Source organism: Agelaius phoeniceus, chromosome Z (assembly GCF_051311805.1).
Source record: "Agelaius phoeniceus isolate bAgePho1 chromosome Z, bAgePho1.hap1, whole genome shotgun sequence".
Lineage (NCBI taxonomy): Eukaryota > Metazoa > Chordata > Aves > Passeriformes > Icteridae > Agelaius > Agelaius phoeniceus.
The window spans coordinates 54,210,901-54,236,299 of NC_135303.1; the positions used below are offsets into that span (position 1 = coordinate 54,210,901).

A 25,399-nucleotide genomic window follows, 5' to 3' on the forward strand; every position below is an offset into this window, starting at 1 on the left:
AAGACCTTTTAAAATTAAAACAAGATTTACCAAGAAACTATAGAAATGGTAAATGAATTATAAGTGAATCCTTTCAGTCTTTACAAACCTATAAATGGTGGGATTTTGCCTTTGGGAATCATTGTTAAGTTATCACAAACTCTTCTAAAGTATGATCATTGCAGCCCTTCTTTCTGAAACTAACTAAATGCCCTTTCTGCAGAATTAAACACCTGACAAGTATCTCATGCTGTCAGTTAAAAACAAATCTTCAGTGAATACCTAATTCCACTGAGTTTGTTTGTGGTTGAATAAGTGAATCTTTCTGTAAATCATAGAATCAAAATTAGTAATAATAAAAATTAAAATTAGTAATTAGTAATAATAAAAATAAAATAATTATTAATAATAAAAATAAAAATTAGTAATAATAAAATTCAGTTCTTAAACATGGGTTGCTATGAAGTTTAAAAATCCTATTTTATTATAATGCCAATATTAGAATTGTCTTCTATGGAAAAGAATTTTTTTTTTTAAATTAAAAAATGCACAGGCTTTTATAATAAGGTAATTACATATCAGAATAAATACAAACACACTTTGCTTCCAAAAGCGACATCAATATTTGAGTGTTAATCTTCTAATACTTTAATATATTTGAAGTTATAATCCATAGAATCATGTATATTTTTAATCTGTGTATAGCTAAAGGAAGATAAACATGATGTAAACTATAAATCTATTTAAACTTTTCTGATATTTTTACTTCAGTCTGTGACAATGCCAATGCTCTAGAGGAAATTGTGGGTTAAACAAAGTTTTTTCCTTCTTTTCAGTGCTGGATGACAGTATACAATTTCCACTGTCAATCATGTATCTCTTGTTTGATTTTCCACTTTTGTTTGGTAGCCTACTAAATTCCAAGTTGTTCTGAAAACTTCTCAGTGCATTTGTTTGCATAGAGAGGCTTGTAGGATTGTTGTTGTTGTTATTTATAAGACAGAAAAACTTAACTATTCTCTTTCATTTAGACATACTCTTTGATATAAAATGGAAGGGAGGTAAACTTGGGGTGTAACTTTTGGTTTTCAGGTGTTATGTTAAAGCTGAAGACAGTTTAATAGGAAAGACAAAAGCCATGCATGCAAGCAAAGCAAAACAGGAACTTCATTCAGAACTTCCCATTGGCAGTCAGGTGTTCTGTCATCTCCAGGAAGGCAGGGTTCTACTACGTGTAGTAGTGACTTACAAAGATGAAAGAGAATTGCTCCAAAGGCAATTCTTCCTTCTAATTTCTTCCCCCAGTTTTCTACACTAAGCATTACACTGTATGGTGTGGTAGTGAAGAGGTTTTTCAGCATCAGCTAACTCTGTGATTTGCAATTCCTGCAGACACCAGAGGTACAGATTAATATTTTGGTGACTGATACTACTTTATTTTACAAAGTACCTACTCTTCTAGGATTTTTATGAAGTACCTACTCTTCTAGGATTTCTCCACCATCTGCTGGACTTAATTTTTGCCTTGTGACTTCATTTTTACTCTACCCACATTTTAATGCAAGAAGAAAACAGTAAAATGAAGGTTTCCCTATGTGCTATATTAATAGATCTTTTTTATTGTCATTAATTATAGAATTATCTCTTTTCCAGAGTACTTAATTGTGGATCTAATTAATTGATAGATGAAATAATTTCTTTCAGTTAATTTAAAAACCTCTAAGAGTTTGCTTTCATTTTTTTCATAACAATGCAACCCTTTGGGTTTTTTTCCTGTTTTTCAGTAAATTTTATTATTCATAATCAATGTAGTGCTTCAGTTTTGAGTAGTTTCTTGTAAAGATTTATAATCCGTCTTTATTGAAATTTTTGGAGCTTTACTCCCTACTTACTGTCTATGTAGCGTTTCATAACTACTGGAATCTTTTCTTTTGTAAATGCATTTTTCCATAGCAACTAAATAATAAGAGGCCTCAAAATTATATTAAAGTGTAATGTGATGTAGGTAGTCTAGATAAGATAAGCCATGTGCTAATATCAAATTGATTTTGTAACTGAAAACTATAATTCCTCAAAATCAAGCATGAAATTCTTTACTTTGAGAAATTGTAGATGTTTGTAATATAAGGATTTTTATTTTCAACTTTCTGAAAAAGGGAAAATTATTCACAAAGTTTAAAAAAAAAGAAAAATAAACCAATTTAAACCAAATACTGTAGCTAGGAGTGAAAATCAGTTTCTTAGCTGAGTATCTCCATTATTGCTTGGCTTTCTACTATGAGTTTTATATACATAATATGGGACTTGGATTTTCCCTATGATAAACTGTGTCATGTATTAAATCCAAGTAACTGTGATATGTCCCATGTTTAGTTAGGTATACTAAGAGGATCAAAGCTCACTATGCAGCAAAGAAATTCAGCTGTAATGATTTAGAGAAATAATGTTGCCTCCTTCAGTAGGATTTTGTCAGCACATACTGTGTTTTCATACTTAAAAGAAACCACTCCTATGTTTTGGAAGTCCTATATTGATCCCACAGTTAATGCAAGTGTAATCTTAAGGAAGAAAAATTGCTGTGAGATCAGTAAAGTCAGTCTTCCCCCATATACATAACTTAGGTTTGCGTCCAAAATGCTTTAATCTTCTATGCTAACGTAATTGTGAGGGAAGGCTTGATAACTTTAAGCACTACAAAGTCTCACCTTAAATTTCTGAAATCAAAGGACTACTCCTTTGTTTTGAGTTTTGATGTTGAGTGTTTTAAAAAAAAAATACTAATGTTGTGAACAATCTAGCTATACAGCTAGATTATTCACAATGACTGCAAGACATCTGTGGAAAATAACATTCAGAGATATGGCTGCAGAAGGCTGGTGATGATTGAAAGGAAGATATGATTTACTCAAAAGTCAGGTCATAATGACTTCTATTTTTTTCTCATGCTTTCTCTCTCAACTGAGGGAAAACAAAAATGCTTTAGACCAGATAACTATTCTTGCTTTCATAATTTAAAACAGTCATGAGCTGGTGAATTGATGACCTGAAAATCCTCCTCTTTAGGGGGATCTGCATGACTTTGAGCTGTTATAGAGGGCCCTAATTCATGTCAGTTCTAGCCTTGCACTCCTGGTATGAATGTTTGAACCTACATGATTTTTGATACTGAAGGTTTTTGCAGGCAGAGTAAATTAACAAAAATTATCAATGCTATTGCATTATTTTGCTTTCCTTTAATCAACACAGATGTAGCTATGTAACTGTATTATTTGAGGCAGTTGTTTCTGGTGATTTCATTGTTGCAAGATTGGATGAGAATTACCTTATTTTTAAAATTATAGCTTACAGAGGATATAAATGCCATAATGTGATCAAGAAAAAGCAGCAAATAATTTACTATGAGAAAATAAGCATCTGAGATGTTACTTTTCAGTTTAAATAATTTAAAATTCTCAGAATATAATGACATATAATTTTAGAGGTTTCATTTAAATTTTCCTACAATTAGTGGTGACTAGGCTGATCTGGAATCCCATTATGCCACTGTGCTCCCTAGTCTACAGTTTAAATGAAGTTAGCTTCCAATGAACTTGTGCAACAAAACCAAACCAACCAACCAACCAACCAGCCAATCAATCAAAAGTTCCTTATTGGAAGGCAGTTCTTTCCAAATCACTGTAGAAGTCATTGTAAAAAGACACCATAATTTAAAATGGTCTGCCATCCGCTGCTTTTCTGCCCTGTGTGGCATTGTGTGGCTTCTATTTGAATATGAACAATAAAACTTCATTGTAGTCAGAACCCTGTGTTCATCCCTTCCTGAGACAAAAAATTTGGTGTCTAGGGTATGTTTTCTTCAAGTCATGTCAAGAAATGATGAATAAAATGTTGACGAAACGGAATCTTGGAATTCAATCTCTTTGCCATCCGTTCTTAGAAATGCAGTTAAAAACAAAGAAAAAACCAAAACCAAACAAACAAACAAAACCACAAGGAAGACAGGCTTGTTTTGTACATTATAGATTTGTTCTTTCAATATTTCCATTATTTGATATGCTTTAAGTCACTTTAGTTAAATTGGGTGGAAATGAAGTTTCAAAAAATCTCTGAATAGTTTGCTTAATAATTTAATTATTGAAAGTATTTATAAGGGGAAAAAAAATAAAGGAAGAAGGAATTATTTCCCTACTTTGTACAAGTATGCTGTTGGAAAATGTAGGACTGACTGTGTACAACACTGATAGTACTCTTCCTTTCATTCTGTGCCATATTGCACTAATGTTATCCTCATAAACTTAGGTACTAATTCAAATGTATGTCTACACATCATAAAACAAGCGTCAGTTTGAGATGTACTGTGCAATGATTTGGACATGTATTAGGGAGTTCCCGTATTCAATTCCATTTACAGTGCTAAAACAGTGGAAAAATGTATATGGCATAAAGTGGTTCAAGTCTTCTCTCTGGGCTAGACTGACTTGGCAAAGCATGGTGCCACAGTTTTGCTTAGGCTATGTTTTAATGCAGTGCCAGATACACAGACAGCTTCAACTAAATTTGTAAAGAAATGAAAGTCCCTATTTTAAGACCTCCTTATGATGATTATGCCGCTGCTGCTGCTGATTATTACTACCCAAATCACTGTTAAAGTCATAAGGCTAATATATCATAACTTAAAATTGTGTACAGTCCCCTGTTTTATTTAGATGTATGGTGTAGTTCCCTCCACTTTGTTTCATTACAAGCAATAATACAACCAGTTTTAGAAGAGATTTTGCAATTATGGTTGCTATATGAAGACTTATCCAAAAGTCTTACAAATAATTTTGTTTCCGTATTTCTTTCATGTTTTTATTATTAGCAGTAATAGCAATTGCAGTAGTATCTGGTTATTCAGATAGAGTTGTGCCAAAATTCAGTTTAACAGAGGAAATTATTTGGGAGGATTTTCAGGGAAATGTCCCAAAAAATGGCATGAAGTAAAACTCTCACTGCTTAGCATTTAGCCAGGTGCTGTGAATTTGCAAAACTAGCAGGTTATGGAAAGGAACATATCTTCCTTTGTCTCTCTTCCTGGGACAGAGTTGAGCATTGAACCAGGAGTGGAAATTTGTGCACTGAAGTTTTGGTCTTCCTTCTATTTTTTACTCATTTTAGATTTAATCAATGTCTATTGGGTTCCACATGAAATATTGATTTGTTTTACTTTAGAGAGGAAATAATTATTGAGGTATTTAAGAGAAACTTCTGTGTAACTCCTAGAGAAATGTTGTATCCATTCTGGATCTCCAGTCACAGAAGAAATTGCTAGATTTTGTCCCTGTGAAGACTGCATTTTAAGGAGTTTTAATTTGTGGAATCCACCCTGGTGTTTTAACATTTGTTATATGATTGTACAATATTTTCTCTTGGGAAATATTGAAAAGACATAATTTATGAAAACTTGTTTTTATCTCAACAAAGAACTCAGTCTTCTCTGTTTACTGGACTGCAGCCAAGACCTGCAGGACATTTTAAAGTGTGCTTGTGATGTAGCATAATCTAGGTCACCTCAAATTCTCTCCCACCCCAAACAGATTAAATGGGTAGTCACACACAGGTGTTTTTAATCTTCCCTAGTGTACTGATAAATACTGAATAACTCATCCAGTGCAAAAGACATGTGTGGTAGCACGCTCCAATCCAAGAGCTTGGAAGGGTATTATCCCTTTGGAGCAAGGAGCTGTTCACTACCTAGCAAAGTAGATACATCAGCCAGCCTAGAAAAGATACAACTGTGTATTTAAGGAAGTGGAACAAAGATTATTTTAATTATGAAGAGTAGTCATCTCTAGAAGGGAATAGAAGGAGATATGGGAGGAAAAATTAAATCTTTCTGAATCCCTAGGAGACTTGGAAGATGAGTTTGCCTGTAAGAGTTAGGGAAGCAGTCAAAAGGCGGCAGCACAGCATGTTCATTAATGGAAGAGCTCTCCCCAGCTGGTATTTTCTGTGACAAACAGTCCTGAACAGGCAACCATGGTTTATAAGATCTGAACAGCAAAGTAATTGAGCAAAAAATTGACAGACAAAGAGAAATAAAAAAAATATGGTTTGTTGTCTGATGTTATGGGATTTCCCTTTTCATAAGATGAAATTTTCCAAATTCTTTCTTTATCTTCTTTCTTAATTGAAAGTGAATTTAATGAGATTGAAAGTACCTGGGTAAGAACTAGGCATTATCTGTCTATGCAGGTAGTTTGGAATGTTTGCTCTCAGAATAATTCTTCCAAAGCATGCAAAAAGTAATAGTGTGTGAATTCACTCCAGTTGAAGGGGCAAGTGTAAAAATGCCACCAAAAATGAAAGAGAAGTATGTTCCAGCAAAACATAGTAATTGAGAATGCACTGTAGCATGCAGTGACATGCAATGAGGTGTGCATGCCTAAGCTTCAAGATTTGTGAGGAGTGTGTAACATTTCTGCTGTAAGTATTTGTACTGTTTTTTTATTGTATCCTTTTACAATATGATAGATAAATAGGAAATTTATATGGAGATATTACCTCTGCTTAAAACAGTTTCCTACTTTCAAAATACTCCTCATTTTTATTAGCAAATCAGTACAGAAAGTTTGCATGGGTATTCCTGGGAAATCGAAAATATTTCCAAATTTAATATGCTTTTCTTGATGATGTTCCTGTTTTTTTTTTTTCTTTAGGGTTTCATTGTGTCTTTAATTATACCAGATTTAATCATACATTCCAGTGAAGCTGACAGCTTATTACATTGTTTGTTATACATGATGATACCAGGTCTCAGTTGTTCCTAAATACTGCAAAAAAAGAAGATGTTACTCCTTGTTGCATTCATGTCCACGCATTTTAAAAGGGTCTTAATACCACTGTTCCTTATTGGCATTTGCAAGTTTTAAAGTGGTTAAAAAACTTGTGAAAGGAGGTGAAAAGTAATTGTATTTGGACTTTGATGAAATTGTAATGAAAGTTTTTAGTGGCAGAAACCACTTTCATAAAGGTCTGGATATGATTTAAGAAGACAAAGTTGTGTAACAACCTGTAGGTTTGATTTACTGTGGGACGTTATCTAAGGCTGTAGGATTCAGATCAATTCTTAAACTTAAAAATTTAGTAATTATCAGAAGGAGTAAATGACATATTAATTAAAAACCAATGCTAAAAGCACTTCTAATATATATTTCAATAATTCAGTCATGTGAAGTATTGCTGGGTAAAACTTTGATTAAAGAATTGCCTTCTGTGTTATTAATATAGGAAATCTTAAATTCCATTAAAACTGACTCAGTGCCAATCTTGAAGCATACAGGTGAGATCACTAAGGTGAGATCACTGGATTGTGCATTGTTTAGAAGGATGCCTGAGAGACAGGTACTTAATCTAATCCTGTTTTGTCAATAACATATGCTGGGATACAAATTACATGCTGCTAATAATGAAATTACTTGGATGAAGAAATAGACTGCCTCCTCAGCAAGTTTGCTGATGATACAAAAGTGGAACAAGGACCTGTGCAGGCTGGGAACTGACCTGCTGGAAAGCATCTCTGTGGAGAAGCCCCTTGGGAGTCCTGTTGGACAACAAATTGTCCATGAGCCAGCAGTGTGCCCTTTGAGGCCAGGAAAGCCAGTGGGATTCTGGGGTGCATTAGGAAGAGGATTGCCAGTAGTTCATGGCAGGAGATCTTATTACTCAGCCCTGGTGAGGCACAATTGGAGTGCTGTGTCCCATTCAGGCCTCCCCAGAACAAGAGAGACATGGAGCTTCTGGAATAAGTCCAGCAGAGAGCTATTAAACTGACTAGGGAACTGGAACATCTCTGTTATGAGGTGTCCTGGTTCTAGGCCAGGACAGAATGAATTTTTGTTGGGAGTGGACATGGCCAGGACTCAGAGGTTATTCTACACCACCTCACATCATCTTCTGGGGATGGGGGAAGGGCTCCTTTTCATGTTAGGAAGCCTGGAAGAGAGAGATTTTGGGTGTTGTCAGGGGTTTCCACAGAGGGTGAGCAATGTGAATCCTTCCTCTCTTTTTTTGTGCACTTTATCATTAGTATTGTTACTTTTATTGTTTTTTATTTTATTTTGTTTCTGTTTCCAGAGAAGATTGGAAACAAATTTGATCTAATCATTTGTTGGTTTAGATCCTGAGTCACTGGTCACAATTTGCTTGGTCTCTTCATGTGATTGTGGTACCTAATCTGTATATATTTCTATATATGCACTATGTGCTCCTTATAATGTTCTTTTTCAGAGCAGGGAGAGGGATCACAATTGTTGTTTTTTTTTTTTTTTGCTGTACTGTGTGATACCAGCTTGTGACATCAGAACGTTAAGGGCAATGAAGACAATTTGGAATGTGTATTCAGTGTTGTTGTGCTATCCTTAGCTTGGTTGTTACCTTTGGGAATCTGTTAATAACTGTACCCACTGGAAAGAACAGGGGAGCATGAATTCCTGCAGCCTTTCATCCCCCACCTTTTCCTCCTTCAAGCCTATTACAACAGCTTTTGAGAATTTTGAATTTCCCTTTGATGTTAAGGAAAGCATGTTCTTGTTGCTAGGTCTGCAGGGTTTCCTGAGGGTGGTTCACACCTGTGTTTATGCCAACAAAAGAGTGACAAAAAAGATTTTTAGGAGGATCTTTCAGACATCTGCCCTCGAGGGTGGATGAATGGCATGGGAGGTGGAAGAAAATGGGCCAGCTTTTGAAGGACTGTTCTGCTCCAGTGTTTCAGAAGTCCACCCCTGAAAAATTACAGGACCCTGATTAGGTGGCAGAATATCTGGAGGATAAATTCTGTGACAGCTCCAGAGAGGCATGAAGTTTTGCAACATGCTGGGCTGTGGCTGCTACTTACCAGGCACTGCTTGTTACTATACAGCACTCAGGTGGAGGAGAGGAAAGCAGAGCAACAGGCAGCAAGGCAACAGGCAGCAGTTGCCCCTATACAAAAATAAGATTCAAGAACAAATCCATTAGCTTAATGAGGAATTGAAGAGGAAGCAGGGCTGTCAGAACAGGAGGAAGTGACAGAGCAAGAGGTAATCATCCGGTCTCTATTCTTGGGTGAGCTCAGAGACATATAAATAAATTTCAGCTGCCAGTTGAATGGCCCCATGTGACCCGCCCACTCTGATGCTGGGATATCATGGCCCATGGTATGGAACTAGATGGTAGTGAAGCCAAGAAACTGGGATCCCTGTTCTGGGGATGTAGGTGTTGACAAGGGGATTAAGAAGAGGACAGAAACTCTCAGACTTTGGAGGTCTTCTGTCAAGCATGAGAGAAAGATATTCTCTGAAGGGTGATGTAATAATGCACCCAAGCCGTTGGAGCACAATGGAGAAAATTCTGAGAGAATGAGCTGTGCTGGAAGTAATCTATAAGGATTCAAATAACAAGTTGTAGACCTTTGTGTAGATCCATGTGAGTACCAGTGTACACAATCCATGTGGCAGAAGTTTGTACAGTGTGCCACTGTTGTAGACCATCCCATCAGCATTGATACCAATGAAAGGAGAACAAACAATGCAGGTGACTACCTGACTCTGTGAATGTGATGATCATTTTTTCTCCTCCCTGCCAAAATGTAACTTGTCTGTGGAAACTGTCCAAGACTGCAGACAGACTCAAAAGACTCAAACAAATTAGAAAGAAGATGTCCCATGCCCTGCCAGAATGGACCAGAGTCTCTTCTACTGGGAGCAAGCATCCCATGCTTGTGAGAGAGAGGATCCATGCCATGAGGTAACATGGGGTTTTACCCACCTGACCACAGAGAGGACATGATGAAGTGGGATGGAAAGCCCACTTCTGCACTAACAGCAGGGGTACATAAGCTGAAAAGAAAAACAGGTAGCACAGGAAGTTCTTCAGGGATAAATGCCACTCCAGTTTCCAATGGGCAAATCCTCCCTCAGACAGAATAGGAGGGCTGGTGTTACTTGAGGGCCTCTTGAAGGGACCTCACTTTATATTTACAAGAAATGAGCAATGAGAGCCATGACCAGGACTAGAGGGGCCCTGACTCCAGCCAGCTAGTGGAAAGGGACAGTCAGATCTGTTGGACTGTGGATCCCATTCCCTGGCACATCAGACACGCAAGGGTATAAAGCTTTAGTTGACACCAGAGCACAGTATACCCTCATGCCATCGAGATGTGTAGGGGTAGCATCCATCTCTTGTTTCTGGGGTGACAAGGGAATCCCAATACCTGACTGCACTGGAAGCTGGAGTGAGCCTGGCTGGGAATGAGTGGCAAAACACCCCACTGTGACTAGCCCAGAACCTGCATGGATCCTTGGCATAGATTACCTCAGGAGACGGTTTTTCAAGGACCCAAAAGGTCATTGTTAGGCTTTTGGGATAGCTGCTATGGAGACAGAGGAAAATAGACAGCTGCATACCCTGCCTGGTCTCTCAGAGGACCCTTCTGCTGTGGGGCTGCTGAGGGTCAAAGAACAACAGGTACTGATCACTACCACATCACTGCACTGTCAGCAAAACTGCACAGCTGGGACTCTGTGGTCCCCAGCCATGAGGTGATTTGGGAGATGGAGACCCAGGGAGTGGCCAGCCAGCCTTGCTCACCCTTTAACAGCCCTATATGGCCAGTGTGTCAGTCCAGTGGACTGTCAGGGCCTGAATGTAGTCTGCTTTCACCTGGAGGGGCATGGAATACACCTGGAACTGACTGCCCCAGAACTGCAAACACAGCCCTACTATTTGCTGTGGATTGATCCAGACTGCACTGAAAAAGGGTGAAGCTCCAGAGCAATTGCAGGACAGTGATGACATCATGGTGTGTGGCAACACAGCAGAGGAAGTTTTGAGGAAGAGGTGAAGACAATTCAAATAATCCTGAAGGCTGGTTTTGCCATAAAAGAAAGTAAGGTGAAGGGGCCTCCCCAGTAAATTCAGTTTTTAGGAATAAACTGATGTCATGGTTTAGGAATAGTACTCCCCAATTTAGTGTTCCTACTGAGACTCTCCAAACCACAGTTCTGCTCACTTGCTTCTTTCTGCCTTCCCTCCCCCCCTTGCAGCAGGCTGGAGAGGAGAATTTCAGGCACAAAAAGTAAAGATCACAGTTGAGATAAGAGCAATTTATGAGAAACAGCAATGAGATAAGGAAATGAATAATAACAGCAATAACACTAACAACAGAATGTACAAAAAATAAATGTTACTGCTCGCCAAGGAAACCCCTGAAAACAGACAACACTCAACTACCCCTTCTGCCATACTACCCCCACCACTCCCTCTGGCACAGAACCAGTGTCACCCAAACCACTCCAACCAGCATGAAACCAGAACTACCCCACCTCTCAGTCCACCACACTTGCTCGATGGGAAAGAAGCCCTTCTCCCCTTCCCCTGCACCCTCTCAGGTTATTCTCTGCCACCTCAGGTCATCCTCAATGACATGAGGTAGTACAGAATAACCTGACTGTCCTGGTCTTCTACTGGCTACTGCATAAATTAACCCTGGAGTGAACCTGGATGAATGGTAAGATGGACGTCGTGGGATTCCAGTGGATGTGGTCAAAATAGCAGCTATGTCCCCCACAACGGGCAAAAAAGAAATTCAGGCTTTCATGGGTGTTGTGGGGTTTTGGAGGATGCATATTCCAGATCACAGTCAGATTGTAAACCCTCTCTCTCATGTGACTTGGAAGAATGATTTTAAATGAGGTCCTGAGCAGCAACAAGATTTTGAACAAATTAAATGGGGGATTGTTCATACAGTAGCCCTTGTTCATACAGAGCCAGTCAGAACAGGACAGGATACAAAAAATGCACCCTACACTGCAGTTGGAGAGAATTGTCCATTCTGGAGACTGGCAAAAAGTATCCAGGGAGACTGAAGGATGACTCATGAGGTTCTGGAGTTGTGAATACAAAAGATCTGAGGCCTGTTACACCCCAAATGAAAAAGGGCAGCTTATGAAGTGATTCAAACTGCTTCAGAAGTGATTGGCACTGAAGCATAGCTCCTCCTGGCAGTCTGAGTGCCAGTGCTGGGATGGATGTTCAAAGTGCCTTCTGCACATCATGACCCTGATGTGATGTGAAGTAAGTGGGTTGTGCTGTTCACACAGTGAGCTCAAATAGGAAACCCCAATATTCCAGGGATCTTAGAAGTCATCACTAACTGGCCTGAAGTCAAAAATTTGGGACCATCATCATCAGAGGATGAGGGGAAGATGATATGTGCTGAGGAGACCACACAATATAATCAGCTACCTGAAAATGAAAAGCAATACATGGTCTGAAATGATGGTTCTTGCCATCTGCAGGGGTGCATCAAAAATGGATGCCCTATGTGATGAGTCACAAAAGCTGTTGAGGAACAAGGTGGATCAAGTCAGAGCTGAAAGCCTGACTTTAGATATTGCTGAAAGAGAAATGGCCAGCACTCTGTCTCTACACTGACTTATGAATGGTGTCAGATGCTCTGTGGAGGTGGCCGGAAGGATGGAAAAAGATGGAAAAGGATGGAAAAATTGGGAGCGCAGAGACAAACCCACCTGAGCTGCTGAACTGTGGCAAGATATCACTGCCTGGATAGAGAAGTTGGCTGTAGAAGTTCATCATGAGATGTACATGAGATGCAAAACTCATGTGCCCAAAGTTGGGCTGCTGAAGAACATCACAACAATGGACAGGTGGATTGAGCTGCCAAGATTAAAATGTCTCAGGAGGAGTTGGACTGGCACCATAAGGGTGAATTATTTCTGACTTGGTGGGCCCATGATGCCTCATCAGGGAAGAGATGCAGCACCCATATGGGCTTGTGGTCAAGGGGTGGACTTACCCACGTACACTATCCCCCAGGTTGTCCATAACTGTGAAAGGTGCTGGGATCAAGCAGGCCAAGTAAAGCCTCTGTGGTATGCTAGACAGTGGTCACAGAATGACTGAATATTCAGAGTTAGAAGGGACCTGTAAGGATCACTAGGTCCAACTCTTAAATGAATGATCCACATAGGGATCAAGTCCTCCATCCTTGGCATATTAGCACCACCAACTGACTCAGATCAAAATGCAAATAAGAGAAGGTTTGATTCCATCATGCTCCTGCACATCTACCAAGGCAAGAGCTGCATGCTCTCAATGGTGGAGACAACCACAGGAGAGCTGGAGGCATACCCTGTGTTTCATGGAACAGCATCTTGGGCCTTGAGAAGCAAATTTGACAAATATGGTATACGAAAGTAATCGATGAAAATTTGCTTTCAGCCCAGAGGATTGACCCCTGCTACCAGTATTTCTGCTTGTACCTTTCCTTCAAGAAAAAGCTGCAAATGCTGACTGTTCTAAGTATGCCTACAAAGTGATACAGGGTGTGGAAAATAGGGCTTGCTGGATAAGAGTAAATAATTTGTTTTATTTAAGAATTCTTGAGGTAATTTTATCACCATGGGCATAAACTTTCACTTGAAATAGTGCAACTGATAGTGAAGAAAGGAGATTATTTCCTTCATATGGAGACAATACAGCAAGATCCAAAGGTTTACAGCTGAAGGTAGACTTTAAATCTTGTATTGAAAATCGTAGATCTGGAAAAAAGATATTATTCCCTAGCAGTAAACATATTTAAATATAAAAATGGAATTTACAACTGCAAAATACTATTACACATTGTGTGTGTAGATATTAATTATTGGGACAGTTTTTACAGTCTGTAAGGAGTCAGTTTGGTATATTGACCCTTTTAATCCTGAAATGAATAAGTGCATACACTTTTTTCCTCTTTTCCTACAGTGCGATAAGAAGGATTTTATTTGTACTGCCCTCAGCATTCTTGGGCTCTTGAATTTCATTGCTTGTCAGAAACTTTCAAGCAGAGCAGAACTAGCCCATACCTTTGGAAGTAAGTGATCATGAGGAGCCTGTTGTTAGTGTCATGGATTAAATGAGGGGGGTTTTTAGAATTTTTTTTTTTAGGCATTGAATTTCATTGATTCTTCCCATTAAACCTTACTTCTTTTTTTTTTTGTTTGTTTGTTTTTTAGAGGAGAACTGTTCTTTTTATTTTTAAGAATAGGAAGTTTGTTGCTTGGGTGAAGTGTAATCTAAGTGAAACTCTCTACCTCAAAATTTGAGGTAGTTAAATCATAGTCAAAGCTTTCATCAAACCAAACAAACTTTCCCCCTTTCGTGTGCATCTGCTAGTTTAGGAAAAAGCAAAAAGATTTCTGTGTACTTCTGGTAACAAGGCATGTAAAATATCCTCTCTTGTGGTAAAGAGGCTTTTATTGATCTCGAGAAACATGGTTATGTTATCTGATTATGTTATTCTGGATGAAAATAATTTATTTCTAATAAAATATTCCAAATTTAAAAAACACTAGGACCTAGCATTAAGATGGTGAAAACTTAATCAACCAGCAAGAAAGTTAAAGACATACCTCATGAGAATGAACATTACATGGTGCTACAAAATTAGTTTTCATATATTGCACAATGACGTGGGAAAAATGAATGCTGATGGTAAAGTTTATGTGCTTTAGATCTATATGAAATATTTTAATTATAAACTGTTAGTATTTTTTCAATTCCCTTACAATGTATGTATTCGTTTTCATTCTCTCTAAAAACCTTGTCTTTTCTACCATGCGTGCTTGAGAAACTTCCAACTGACATTATCAAGTGCATTAGTCTTTCATAGCTTTTCCCAGAAAAAACTCTATTAGACTTACTGAATAATTTGATCTAATCTTATTTACCCATAAGATCATACTTACTAACATTTAATTTATTACTGTCTTTTTATACTAAATGCCTTTTTCACCCTGTAGTCCAAGTTGCTAAGATCCCCACCAAAACTCAATGAAAATGCATGATATTTCAGAAATAGAAATATTAATTAAATATTATTTTGAGTTTATACAACCAAATAACCACAAAACTCTGATTCTGTGATGTTTTGGAAAATGTTTATCCTAATTTTGCCATTCTGACTCTTTTTGAGAAGAAATAGGCCTTTAAGTCAAAAGACAAAACTTGCCCATCTAGTAGAAGCCCTTCTACTTGATTTACTGTAGGATACATCCTGAAGAAGTTAATCTAAAAGTGTTATTGAAGCATATTTGCTTAATTAATAAATTTTGTCTTATTCTTTCAAAGTGAATAAGAAGATCCTAACTGGAAGTTGTGCATTTCTCCCATCACCTCTCAGGTTTAATTTTTCCTAGTCTAATGTTTTTTTGGATCATATGCTTTTTCACTACTGAATTCACAAATAAAAAATGTAAATGGAATCTATGAAAAAATACAGTCTTTATATAATCATCTTGGGACTTAACTGTAAGAACTTTTCAAATGGTAGTAGGAATTTAGAGTTAAGTTTTAGTGACAGTACTCGCCTTGCATTGAATCATTGTCTTAAGGTTTCTGGAAAAGACCAAGAGAATCAGGAGTGAGTTAATTCAGTTGTCTTTAGTGTCAGTTAGTAGTAGTAGAGCTTCTGACTTGTCGCTGGTTTCTTAGTACTAAGAACAAGGAAGTCCTTTATTTCACTTGCTCATGGATTTTCAGAACTCTGTGATTTTCTTGCTCCCTTTCCCTAAGATATGTAACAAAAGTATCATGTGAGGAGATAAAAGCAAAATAAAAATAAACAAATAAAAACCTAAGGAAAACATCATTTCCAGCTATATAACAACCATGCCAGCAACTGAAGATCTATTACAAGGTGTGAATCTTTGCAAGTGTCTGTAGGGAAACATTTTTTGTGTCCCTTCCATTCCTGTATAATTAAATTCTGATCTATATTACCTGCAGTGTTTATCTTATTCCTTCTGGTTTGTCATTTTACGTTCGCTGTGTTTAGTCACAAAAAGTCTTTCATGTCCCCGGAGAGCAACAAGGTTGTCTTTGAACACAGAGGAAATTTGGTTTTTTGTACTCACTAGCTGTTCTTGATTTCTTGTTGGCATGAAATAGCTGCAGTTGTGAAAAGGGATGGCTCCTTGAAAGGAAGAAAATACAGCATTTCATGCATTTTGTTAAAAGTCACATGCCTGATGTGAATACAAAAGGAAGAATTGACTGCTAAGTCTCAGAATCCTGTGCTGAATTTCTGTTAGCTGCTATCTGGAAAAGATGATCAGAAAACTGGAAGAATTTTTTTCAAGTTCAAGAAAATCATCAGTCCTGCCATGTGGGTTATGTCCTTGATAGTCAGCTCCCTGCCTTCTCTTTCCACTGTCTTCAAGAAATAAGTGCAATCTGTTAATGAAAACTGGTGTTTAAATAATAAATAAATTAAGAAAACTCGCCTGAGCTACTCACAAGTAAAATTTCAAAATTTCAAAGATTAACCTCTTTCAAATAAGCAAACAGCAGAAACCTTAGTGAAGTAAGCCATTATGAACTCATTTGGCTACTACATGCATTTGAAATGTAATTATGTGGAAATGCCTAATATGTTCCATAAACTGAGCTGAAGAATGGAAAACACTGGTGGCTATCAAAAGGCATGAATGAAACAGTGCAATTTTCCTAGCGGGTTCTTTTTAAGCTTCTAGCTACAAATAGCCAGCAGTAGACCTGAGATAAAGAAGTTCTTAGGCTCTCTGAAAAAGGATAATTTATCCCTGTCCGGGAAGCAAATGCAAGCATAAGCATATAGAACCAGAAGCAGCAGTAATGACAGGCTGGGTTCATCTTAAGTGACATTGCATGTTGTGTTGCTAGGCAGCCTGAAACTTGAAGGTCTAATGGTCTGTAAATCTGTTGACTTCTCCTCATTTCTCTTATTGATGAAGATTTCACTAAGATTGGGACCAGCATAATGGTCAATACCTCTCAGGAAAACAAGGAGAGGGGAAATCTCTTTTCACCTATGTCATAGGAATCTCGTTAAATTCAGTGAATGTTTTGGAACTAATTACAAGCCCGCACACTGACCAAAGACTAAATTACCACGAGTAACATACTTTAAAATTCTATTAGGTAAAATGACATAGATGCTCACTCCTGGGGAAACTAAAGTCTCTTTTGTTGAAAAGAGTAGACAGGCTAGAGAATATGTGGTCTTCATAGTGTTGGGAGAAGAAACTTCGAAGTGCACATAACGGAACCAAAGATTTAATAAATACCTGTTGGAGGGCAGGTTTTAGCAAGCAAGCCCTAGTCTTGTTACTGCAGTATGACATGTGCTTTATTGTTTGAGTCTTGTTCCTTTCCATGAGGTTTTTCATCATAGACATTAATTTATTAAGAGCTGATAGCAAAATTGATCCTTCTTAGGGCTTACCTGCATGGGAAAGATGAACTCTATTACACTTTTGAGAGACTCCCAGAGCTGTTGCCTCTTCTGTTCTGTTCCACTATGATTGCATTTCTAGTTGTTTTTAGCTGTTCTATTTGTATGATGATTAGGTATTTAGTTTTCCTACTTGAGAAAAAATTGCAAAACTTTCTTTGGTTTGTTTTTTTTTACTGTTGTTTTGTTTTCATGTAGTTTACTGGAACATTTTTTTTGCCTTCATAAAACTGAAGAACTTGATAGGTCTCTTGGGAAGTCAAACATCATAATTTTTTTTTCCTTCTATGCTACTTCTGTCCTGCTTGATGAGAAGTTTAATAGTTAATTAAGGAGTTGGTAATTCTTGTTGGTTGAGGGAGCTTGGAATAAATTGAATTTTAAGAAAAAAAAGGTGCATGAAACAATATAATAGCTGAAAATAATTTCATTAAAAAGTAAAATTAGTGAAATTGCAATATATTAATTTGTGTGTGCACTTGGGTTGGGGTGTTTGAGTTAAGATATGTCATGAGTAAAGTCAATGTGATGATGTAATGCATTTTTGATAGTTATGAACAGAATATAATTTTTCACATCAACTTGTGGTAGCTAGACACTGTATGTTGACATTTGCTTATTTAGAGTAAATTTGCATTCAAATTGAAAAGCATTAAAATCTGTTAGTCATTATTGTGGACCAAGCTGATAATTCAGACAAAGAAATTATTCCATTCAAAGTAAAATCAGTGCCATATATTTCTTAAATTTTCACAGAAAATAAAAGGTTTATGCCTGTAAATGAATTTAGGTTTTTTTAATTACATGGAAATTAAAATATACACATACATTCTGAATGACTAAATCTCAGATTGTCCCTGTATTCTGCTATTTTTATTACAGTTTTTATTTCAGCAAGCAGCTCCTTTGGTAGAAGAAACAAAATTTATTTGTTCAACCATAATGTTATAAACATAGTGATGATAACTGTAAATATTGATATTGTAACTGTTATTATTATAGGATGATATCCTATTTGGACTGATTTGTTGTAGTTCATATGGCATGATCTATGTAATGTATAGTAACTGCGTATTAAAAATTTCTTGGCTTACTCTGAGTGTGTATAATGGGATATTGTTTGGAGCTGGAAGAGAAATGATAGGCATATTTATTCATGCATCACTTCAGAGTTTTATTCCTTTAAAATGCCTCAGTTGCTTTATAAATTTGACTAAACTCACACTAGAATTATGGTATATGGAAAGGCATGCCTTATATAGCTTGAAAACTTTTCTTGAATAACAGATAACATGAATTTTGTTAATATTTTTTTTCTTTCACAAAACCTTATTTGTTACCAGATTTTTGTGCATCTTAAAGAAACCCAGGGCTTCTTTATGTTTTTGGTATTCTTGTGTACTGTTTAGAAAATATATATTTATCACAAAAAATACAATAAGTGCTATATGATAGACAACTTTTAACTAAAATGCCTTGTTTTAAATCTTGTGTTAGAATGGTCTTTTAAGTGTTCCTTTAGCCTCGAAGAAGCTGAGTGAAATATCACCAGAAAGCCCTACCTTGCCTTCAGCAGTGAGATGTGTTCTGTTGAGCAGTGGAAGGCTGTCCAAGAGAAATGAACAGTCACTGTCAGCATGTGAGAAAGCACTGAATTCATACAGTGTTTCCATTATGTAGAATATCTTCCAGTGTAAATGAAAGCATACAGAATTTTCACCCTGTAGAGACTGTTCTTTCATTTGTTTTTATTTACATTGAGAAGCAAGTTCATACTGGCCATCTGCTTCTTGACAATTTTTACAAAGTGTTTTGATTTCACTCTGGAATTAGTACTAAATTTTGAGTTAAATTGCACAATGGAAGTTGCCACAAGAATATGTTTTAAGCTACATGTGCTAAGCAATAAAGCAGAAGTTTATATGAAGTCATTTTTGTGAAATAAAGCGTTGTGGCTGTTGTAAAATAAATGTATAATTATTCAGTGTATATCTATTTGTGACAAATTGCTCATTTCTCATATTGTGCAAAAGGCAAAAAGCCATATCATGGACTGTTGGATTTTGGATAATACCTCTTTTTAATATTCAAAATTTTATGTGCCTTTCTATTATAAATCAAGTTTGACATAAACTGTTATATGATAAATGCTAAGTGCTCATAGAATTCTTCTGGGAATATCTCAAAGCAATATGTGTGTTCCACAAATACACATGTATTAGACCATCTGGGTAGAATAATTCAGTACCATTGATTCCTTTCCAACATGTACATTAAAAAGAAAAAAGGTGAAAAATGTATTTGGCAGAAGCTAACATTACAAAGGCAGATGTATCATCCATCCAGCAGAAATGTAGCTTTTTTTGGTTTATTTTGAATTGAAATTTGTGACGAGTTATACCCAGGGGTGATTTAAAAGTAGTGTGCCTGCTGTTGTTTATCTACTAGTGCTTCTATGTATTAATGGCATGCTCTCATTCCCGATGATTCATTTCATAACACATGCCACCTCTCACCAGAAGATCAATATTTAAATTATGAAGCATTTGAGAGAGATGAGACATTCTGCTGCAATAGCTCTGCAATTCTGAGCATAGGGGAGGACATGGACCTATGGAGCAGGTCCAGATGAGGGCTGAAAAAATGTTCAGAGGGATGGAGCAGAAGCTGTCCTTGAAGGAGAGGCTGAGAGAGTTGGGATTGTTCAGTCTGGAGAAGAGAAGCTGCCACGGAGACCTTGTTGTGGCCCTTTCAGTACTTAATAAGAAAGTCTGTAGCAACAGAACAAGGGGAAATGGTTTTGAGCCAAAAGAAGGTAGATTTAGATGAGTTACAAGGAAGAAATTTTTATGATGGGGGTGGTAAAACACTAGAGCTGTTTACCCAGAGGGGCTGTAGATGCTGCACACTCAGGAACATTAGATCAGGTTGGATGGGGCTGTGGGCAGTCTGGTCTAGTGCAGGTGTCCCAGCCTATAGCAGGGTGTTGGGCTCTATGACCTTTAAAGGTCCTTTCCAACTCAAGGTGTTCTGTGATTCTGTGGGTCCTTGATTGTATATCAAGCAGATAGATTTGAGTAAAAATGACTTTTATTTTCTCCTCTTAATATTCATCTTGGTATCTAGACTTACAGTGTAGGCTTTGGCTGTAGAAAAGGGATCAGTGACACTTGAAGTGTTCCCTTGAATCAGCAGTGTAAGTAGCTCTCTGTGTGAAGCACAGCATCATGACATTCTTCTCTTTCTAATGCAATTTATGACTAATAAGTTCTTTCTGTTTTCTGTGCTGTAAAGAAATTTCACTAATGAGATCCTTTTCTAAGACGTGCCAGTGCAATGCATTTACTCATAAGATCTTCAGGTTTTTTTTTTCTTTTTTGTGTTTACCAGTTGTACAATTCGTCCCAAATAGAATTCTTTCAACATTGTAAATCTAATCTGCGGATAATGAAGTGAAAAAATGAATTTGTAGTTAGACACTAAAGAGTAGTATAATTTTTTTTCCTTTTTCATTGTGTAAACCTAGAACAGGAAATAAAGTTCTGAAAGTAAGAATAATTTTATTTCTTTCTTTTTTATGAGAGAAGTACTCTGATCTTGATAGAATATGGCATATGTGACTTTATCAAGAGCAATGACTAAAACCTATTGTTTGTTGTGAATGGATATTATTCATAGAATTTAGGAGAGAATTTCTAACTCTAACAGTCAAGGCCACTACTAGGCCTTTCCTTTAGAAAGAGTTTTCCTCAAAGAACTAAATTAAACAACTTCAAAACAAGAAATTTTGAATGTGATCAAAAATCCCCTTGAGACATTCACATTAAAGTCTGCGGTTAATTAGAAATATCTATAATTACTTAGCAGAAACACTTAATTATTAACTAAGGTAAGGAAAAGATTTTGTATTCATTAATATTTATGGGTTTTGACTGTGAATCCTAGTAGACAAATAGAAGGGTTGGAAGAAGAATTCACCTATGACTTGTCAGTTACTAGTTGCATCCAAAGAATGTGATTATCCTGAAAAGAAACACTTCATAAAGACTAAAATTTGACATAATTTCCTCTTTTTGTAAAGAACTGATGCCAGCCCCAGTAGAGTTAGGGAAGGACTTGCTGTACTTTAGTTTCTTAAAGTTAATTTTCTTTCAGCTGAACTAGATCAGATATCGATTCTCAATTGATACATTTCAAATTTAAATGGAGAATGAACACATCTACTCTGTAGTAATTCAGCTGGAGAGGCATTTAAAGCTAGAGTATTGATTACCATTTGCTTGTTTCTTCACAATTGATTGTGAACTGCAGTTAAGTCTTCTTTTTCTGAAATGCTCAGTTTTTATTTTTATGATGTTAGGACTTGTATACTAATAATTGTGAGATGATTATTTTGTTGTGTCTGTGTCAAATGCATATACCATTTGAAAAGCAAAAATTTTTCCATTTTGTCATGTTTACTATGCTTAAGAGGGATGAGATTACTTTTTTGTTTAATTTCATTCAGTTTGCTTGGCTTTATGATTTTTTTTTTTTAGAAACAGCTGTATTAAATGTGATTGCGCATTAAAAGTGATTGCAAAGACCTGTGCTGGCATCCGGTCAAAAGTAAATTAAAAACATGTGGTGAGGTTGTAGGTTGATGCTGCAACAGAGAATTGAATGTGTCACTTGCTATTCATGTAAATCATAGTGAGTGGACAGTGAACCATTCCTTGGTATGATCGCAGAAGTTAAGTCAGAAGTGGGTAAAACCAGCTGGTTAAAGAACATGATCAATTATTGTCTGGTTGTCTCATGAAATATTGGGTAAGAAAACCCAAAACCTGTGCCTCAGTATTGACACTTCTACACATGCTACAGCAAGAGGAAGTATTTAGAGATATGCTGCTCTCAGAAGTGGAGTTGATTCTGTTAGTTCCAGTGCGTGGTTCTGTGGGATTAACCTGAATATGATATTTTTCATTGGCAGATAATTGTGATGATCAGCTGGTGTCTGCTTTGCCTCAGTCCTCATTCAGTAGCTCATCAGAGCTGTCTAGCAGTCACAGCCCTGGATTTGCAAGGCTTAATCGAAGAGAGGGTAAGTGAATTTTACTGGTCAGTTGTTAATTCTGGGTTGGAATGAAAACAGTTTAGATACTCAAGAGCATATGTTATCTTTCAAGTAATTTTTGTCTGGTGTTTGTATACCAGCCATGAATGACAGTGTAGTCTCAGCTCAAGGAAGTTATGAATCTCAACCTCTCACCCTATCCTAAGCTGTCTGACAACATGAGCCCTCGGTGGCTGGAGCTGCTCTGTGAGCTTATTGAAGAGGCAGCATCTATGGATACTGACTTCTATTTAATTATTACCAATGAGGAATCTGATGAATTAACTGTTTCAAAGGCACTATCCTGGGAAAATTCACTGAAATATTGTGTCTTAGGTCAGAATCTAGTTCTTACCAATTCAGCCACAATATTAGTGATGGTGACTTAGAGAATTCATATAATGTCCCTCATGTAGTCCATTGTTGTATTTTGCGTTATTTGAGAGGTATATAAAATCTTAATAATATTTTGTCCTGCCAAAATAATTTCTGTCATTGAACCTCTATGATTTACTGGAATATTTGCTATGTCTGATAGATAGAAATACTATTGTGAAGAAGGAATATCCCTATCTATTTTATTGACCTGGTATGCAGTATAAGCATGAGCTTCTGTTTTGGATGAAGTTGCGATATCAGTGGAAATTATATATTCTGGAAGGAATTCCTTAGTTTGAAGTAATATATGCTCTTAGAATTTTAAATAATGCCTGTATTATCACCAAAGTTAGCATTTTCCTATTGGTCTTCCCTAAAAATGTGTGTTTGAAAGCTTTTTCCATTTGGCTCTTTTCATGTGTATGAAGTTGTTTATGCTATGTTAAAATGCATTTTTTAGATTTTTAATTTCCTTTGCTTTGCCCTGTACTGTATGCACACATTAGAAATGCTTATAACCTTACATCTGGTCTCATTTGAACTCATGTAGATACAAAACAGCAGGTAGCTTAATTAGAAGATTGTGACTGTCTGCCTTCTCATTCTGCGTACCTCAGGTTCATGCAACTGAACAGAGTAAGGTTTGAATGTCTTATTCATTTGTCATTTTTAATAATATGACCAGATTGTTTGGCTAGATATCTTTTGTATCATTCAGACATAATTTTATAGAATGCTGTAGATGTGGTGAGATGAAAATTTCTTCAGTTTTCAGTAAATTAGTCCTAGTTAAGTTTGTTTTAACTTATATTTTATTTTTTTATTTTTCAGTGAGAGTAGAGACTCACTACTTGCTGTGGAACCAGGAATACATTTTCTACATTGAATTTGTGTTTTACTTTTTTTTTTTGTGAATTTCCCATGCAAAAGCTGATTATAGGTATATATACATGAAAGTTTTATTTGGATGGAACAAAGTTTGTTATTATATATACGTGGTTATAAACAAAAACATTTAGGCACACAAGAAATGATTGGTAAACCACACAGACTGGAAAAAGCATCTGTTAGGAAAATATGATGTGTGCTGTCAGTGGTTTTATGAAAGGAACGAACACATCATTAGAGTTTTAAAAGAGATTGTATGATGATTGTAAGTGGGTTTGCATTTAATAGAGATCATTCTCTACTTCGAACAAAAACTTCTCTTTTTTCCAGCCAAAGTTAGTTGCTGGGAGTGATTGTGACCTCCTAACGTTTATTTAGGACAAGTAGATTGTGGTTTTAATTCAATAATATGAGTGGTTCTTCAAATGCCATAGTTAGGCAAAATTGAATGTATTTTTGACAGAAAAAAGTTGAGTATTTTTACACAGATTACATGGGAGTCAAAATGTTGTCCTTCATCAATAAAGAAATAAACTAAATATGTATCTACACCTCCACTGTTTCAGTTGGCAGTGGAAAGTTAAATAATAGCAGGAAATTTATCAGAAACATGGGAAGTTGTACTGAAATGGTTCTTTAACCATGTAGATTTGTGTTTAATAAATGTAGAAAATCAATAGGAAAAGTTAAGGGGATTGAGGAAAGAAAACTTAAGCCTAAAAAACTTAATTACAATATGTACTTTATGTGAAGACATGGCAAAAATGATAACAGCAGTGAATGATTAGTAAAACAGCTAACTGAGAATACGTTTCAGCTTTCTCTCTGTAAAGCAGAAAGATAATGTGGTTGAACTCCTTGATAACCAAAAAAAATTTCCAATCCATTAGCAGTTAGGGAAAGTGATAACATCCAGGAATAACTCATTAAATGTTCTTCCGAGTTTTAATTATTACTAGTTCGTTGATTCCCTGAAGTTTTCAGATACTCAATACTCAAGCACAGCTAATGGCACTTCTGCTAGCTGCTAAAGTAGTTACTCTGACATCAGCTTTGCTTGCAATAATGGAAAATTAGGTAGAAAAATTAAGTAAAAAGAACTAAGTCAAAAAACCCCAATCGCTAATAGCAATTGAATATTTTTAATGGAAAAATAAATTTTTTAAACCCATGATTTAATTATTTGAAGTTAGCAGACATAAAATGCAGGGATTTAATATAAGTAGAGTTTGACTTTTGGCCTAATTTTGTATGAATTTTTAATTTTAAATAGTAGCACCATATCAGTGCAGTTCAAATTAAATGTATTGAGATCTAGCTGGTGGACCTCATAATGCATTTATCATTTTTATGTAAAGGTGTTTTCAGAGGAGTTCAAAGGAAACTCTGAGGCCAGCTATGTTGAATATTTTTGTTGCTTATATGGAAGTAAGCACAAATCATTTATGATGAAATGCATAATGAAATGAAGATTGGTGAAATAGTGAATAAGCATGGCAAAGCAATTATGAAGAAATATGTAATCAATATACCTAAATATACAATATAATTATACCTAAATATATAATATAAATATACACTTTAACAGGGTGAGTTATAAAGTATTTAGAGGAAAGAGCAGAGGTCACACTTATTAAAGAGGAACTCTATTCTACAAAGCTGTGGCTCAGATTAATCAGGGGATTTAATAAATTAGCAATCCCCCTTAGCTTCTTTAGCAAAAAAAATACCCAAACCAAAACAAACCAAAGCAAACAAAAACCAAA

The 25,399-nt window shown here is 36.3% G+C and overlaps 1 protein-coding gene across 2 annotated transcripts in view; it reads left to right on the forward strand.

The window, feature by feature from the left end:
* Positions 1-25,399, forward strand: part of CNTNAP4 (contactin associated protein family member 4) — a 202,627-nt gene that overhangs the window by 23,535 nt on the left and 153,693 nt on the right. For both annotated transcript variants that reach the window (XM_077171392.1, XM_054652497.2), the window contains exon 2: positions 22,245-22,355. In XM_077171392.1, coding sequence (XP_077027507.1) covers positions 22,245-22,355 — 111 coding nt within the window. The remainder of the gene's footprint in view (positions 1-22,244; positions 22,356-25,399) is intronic.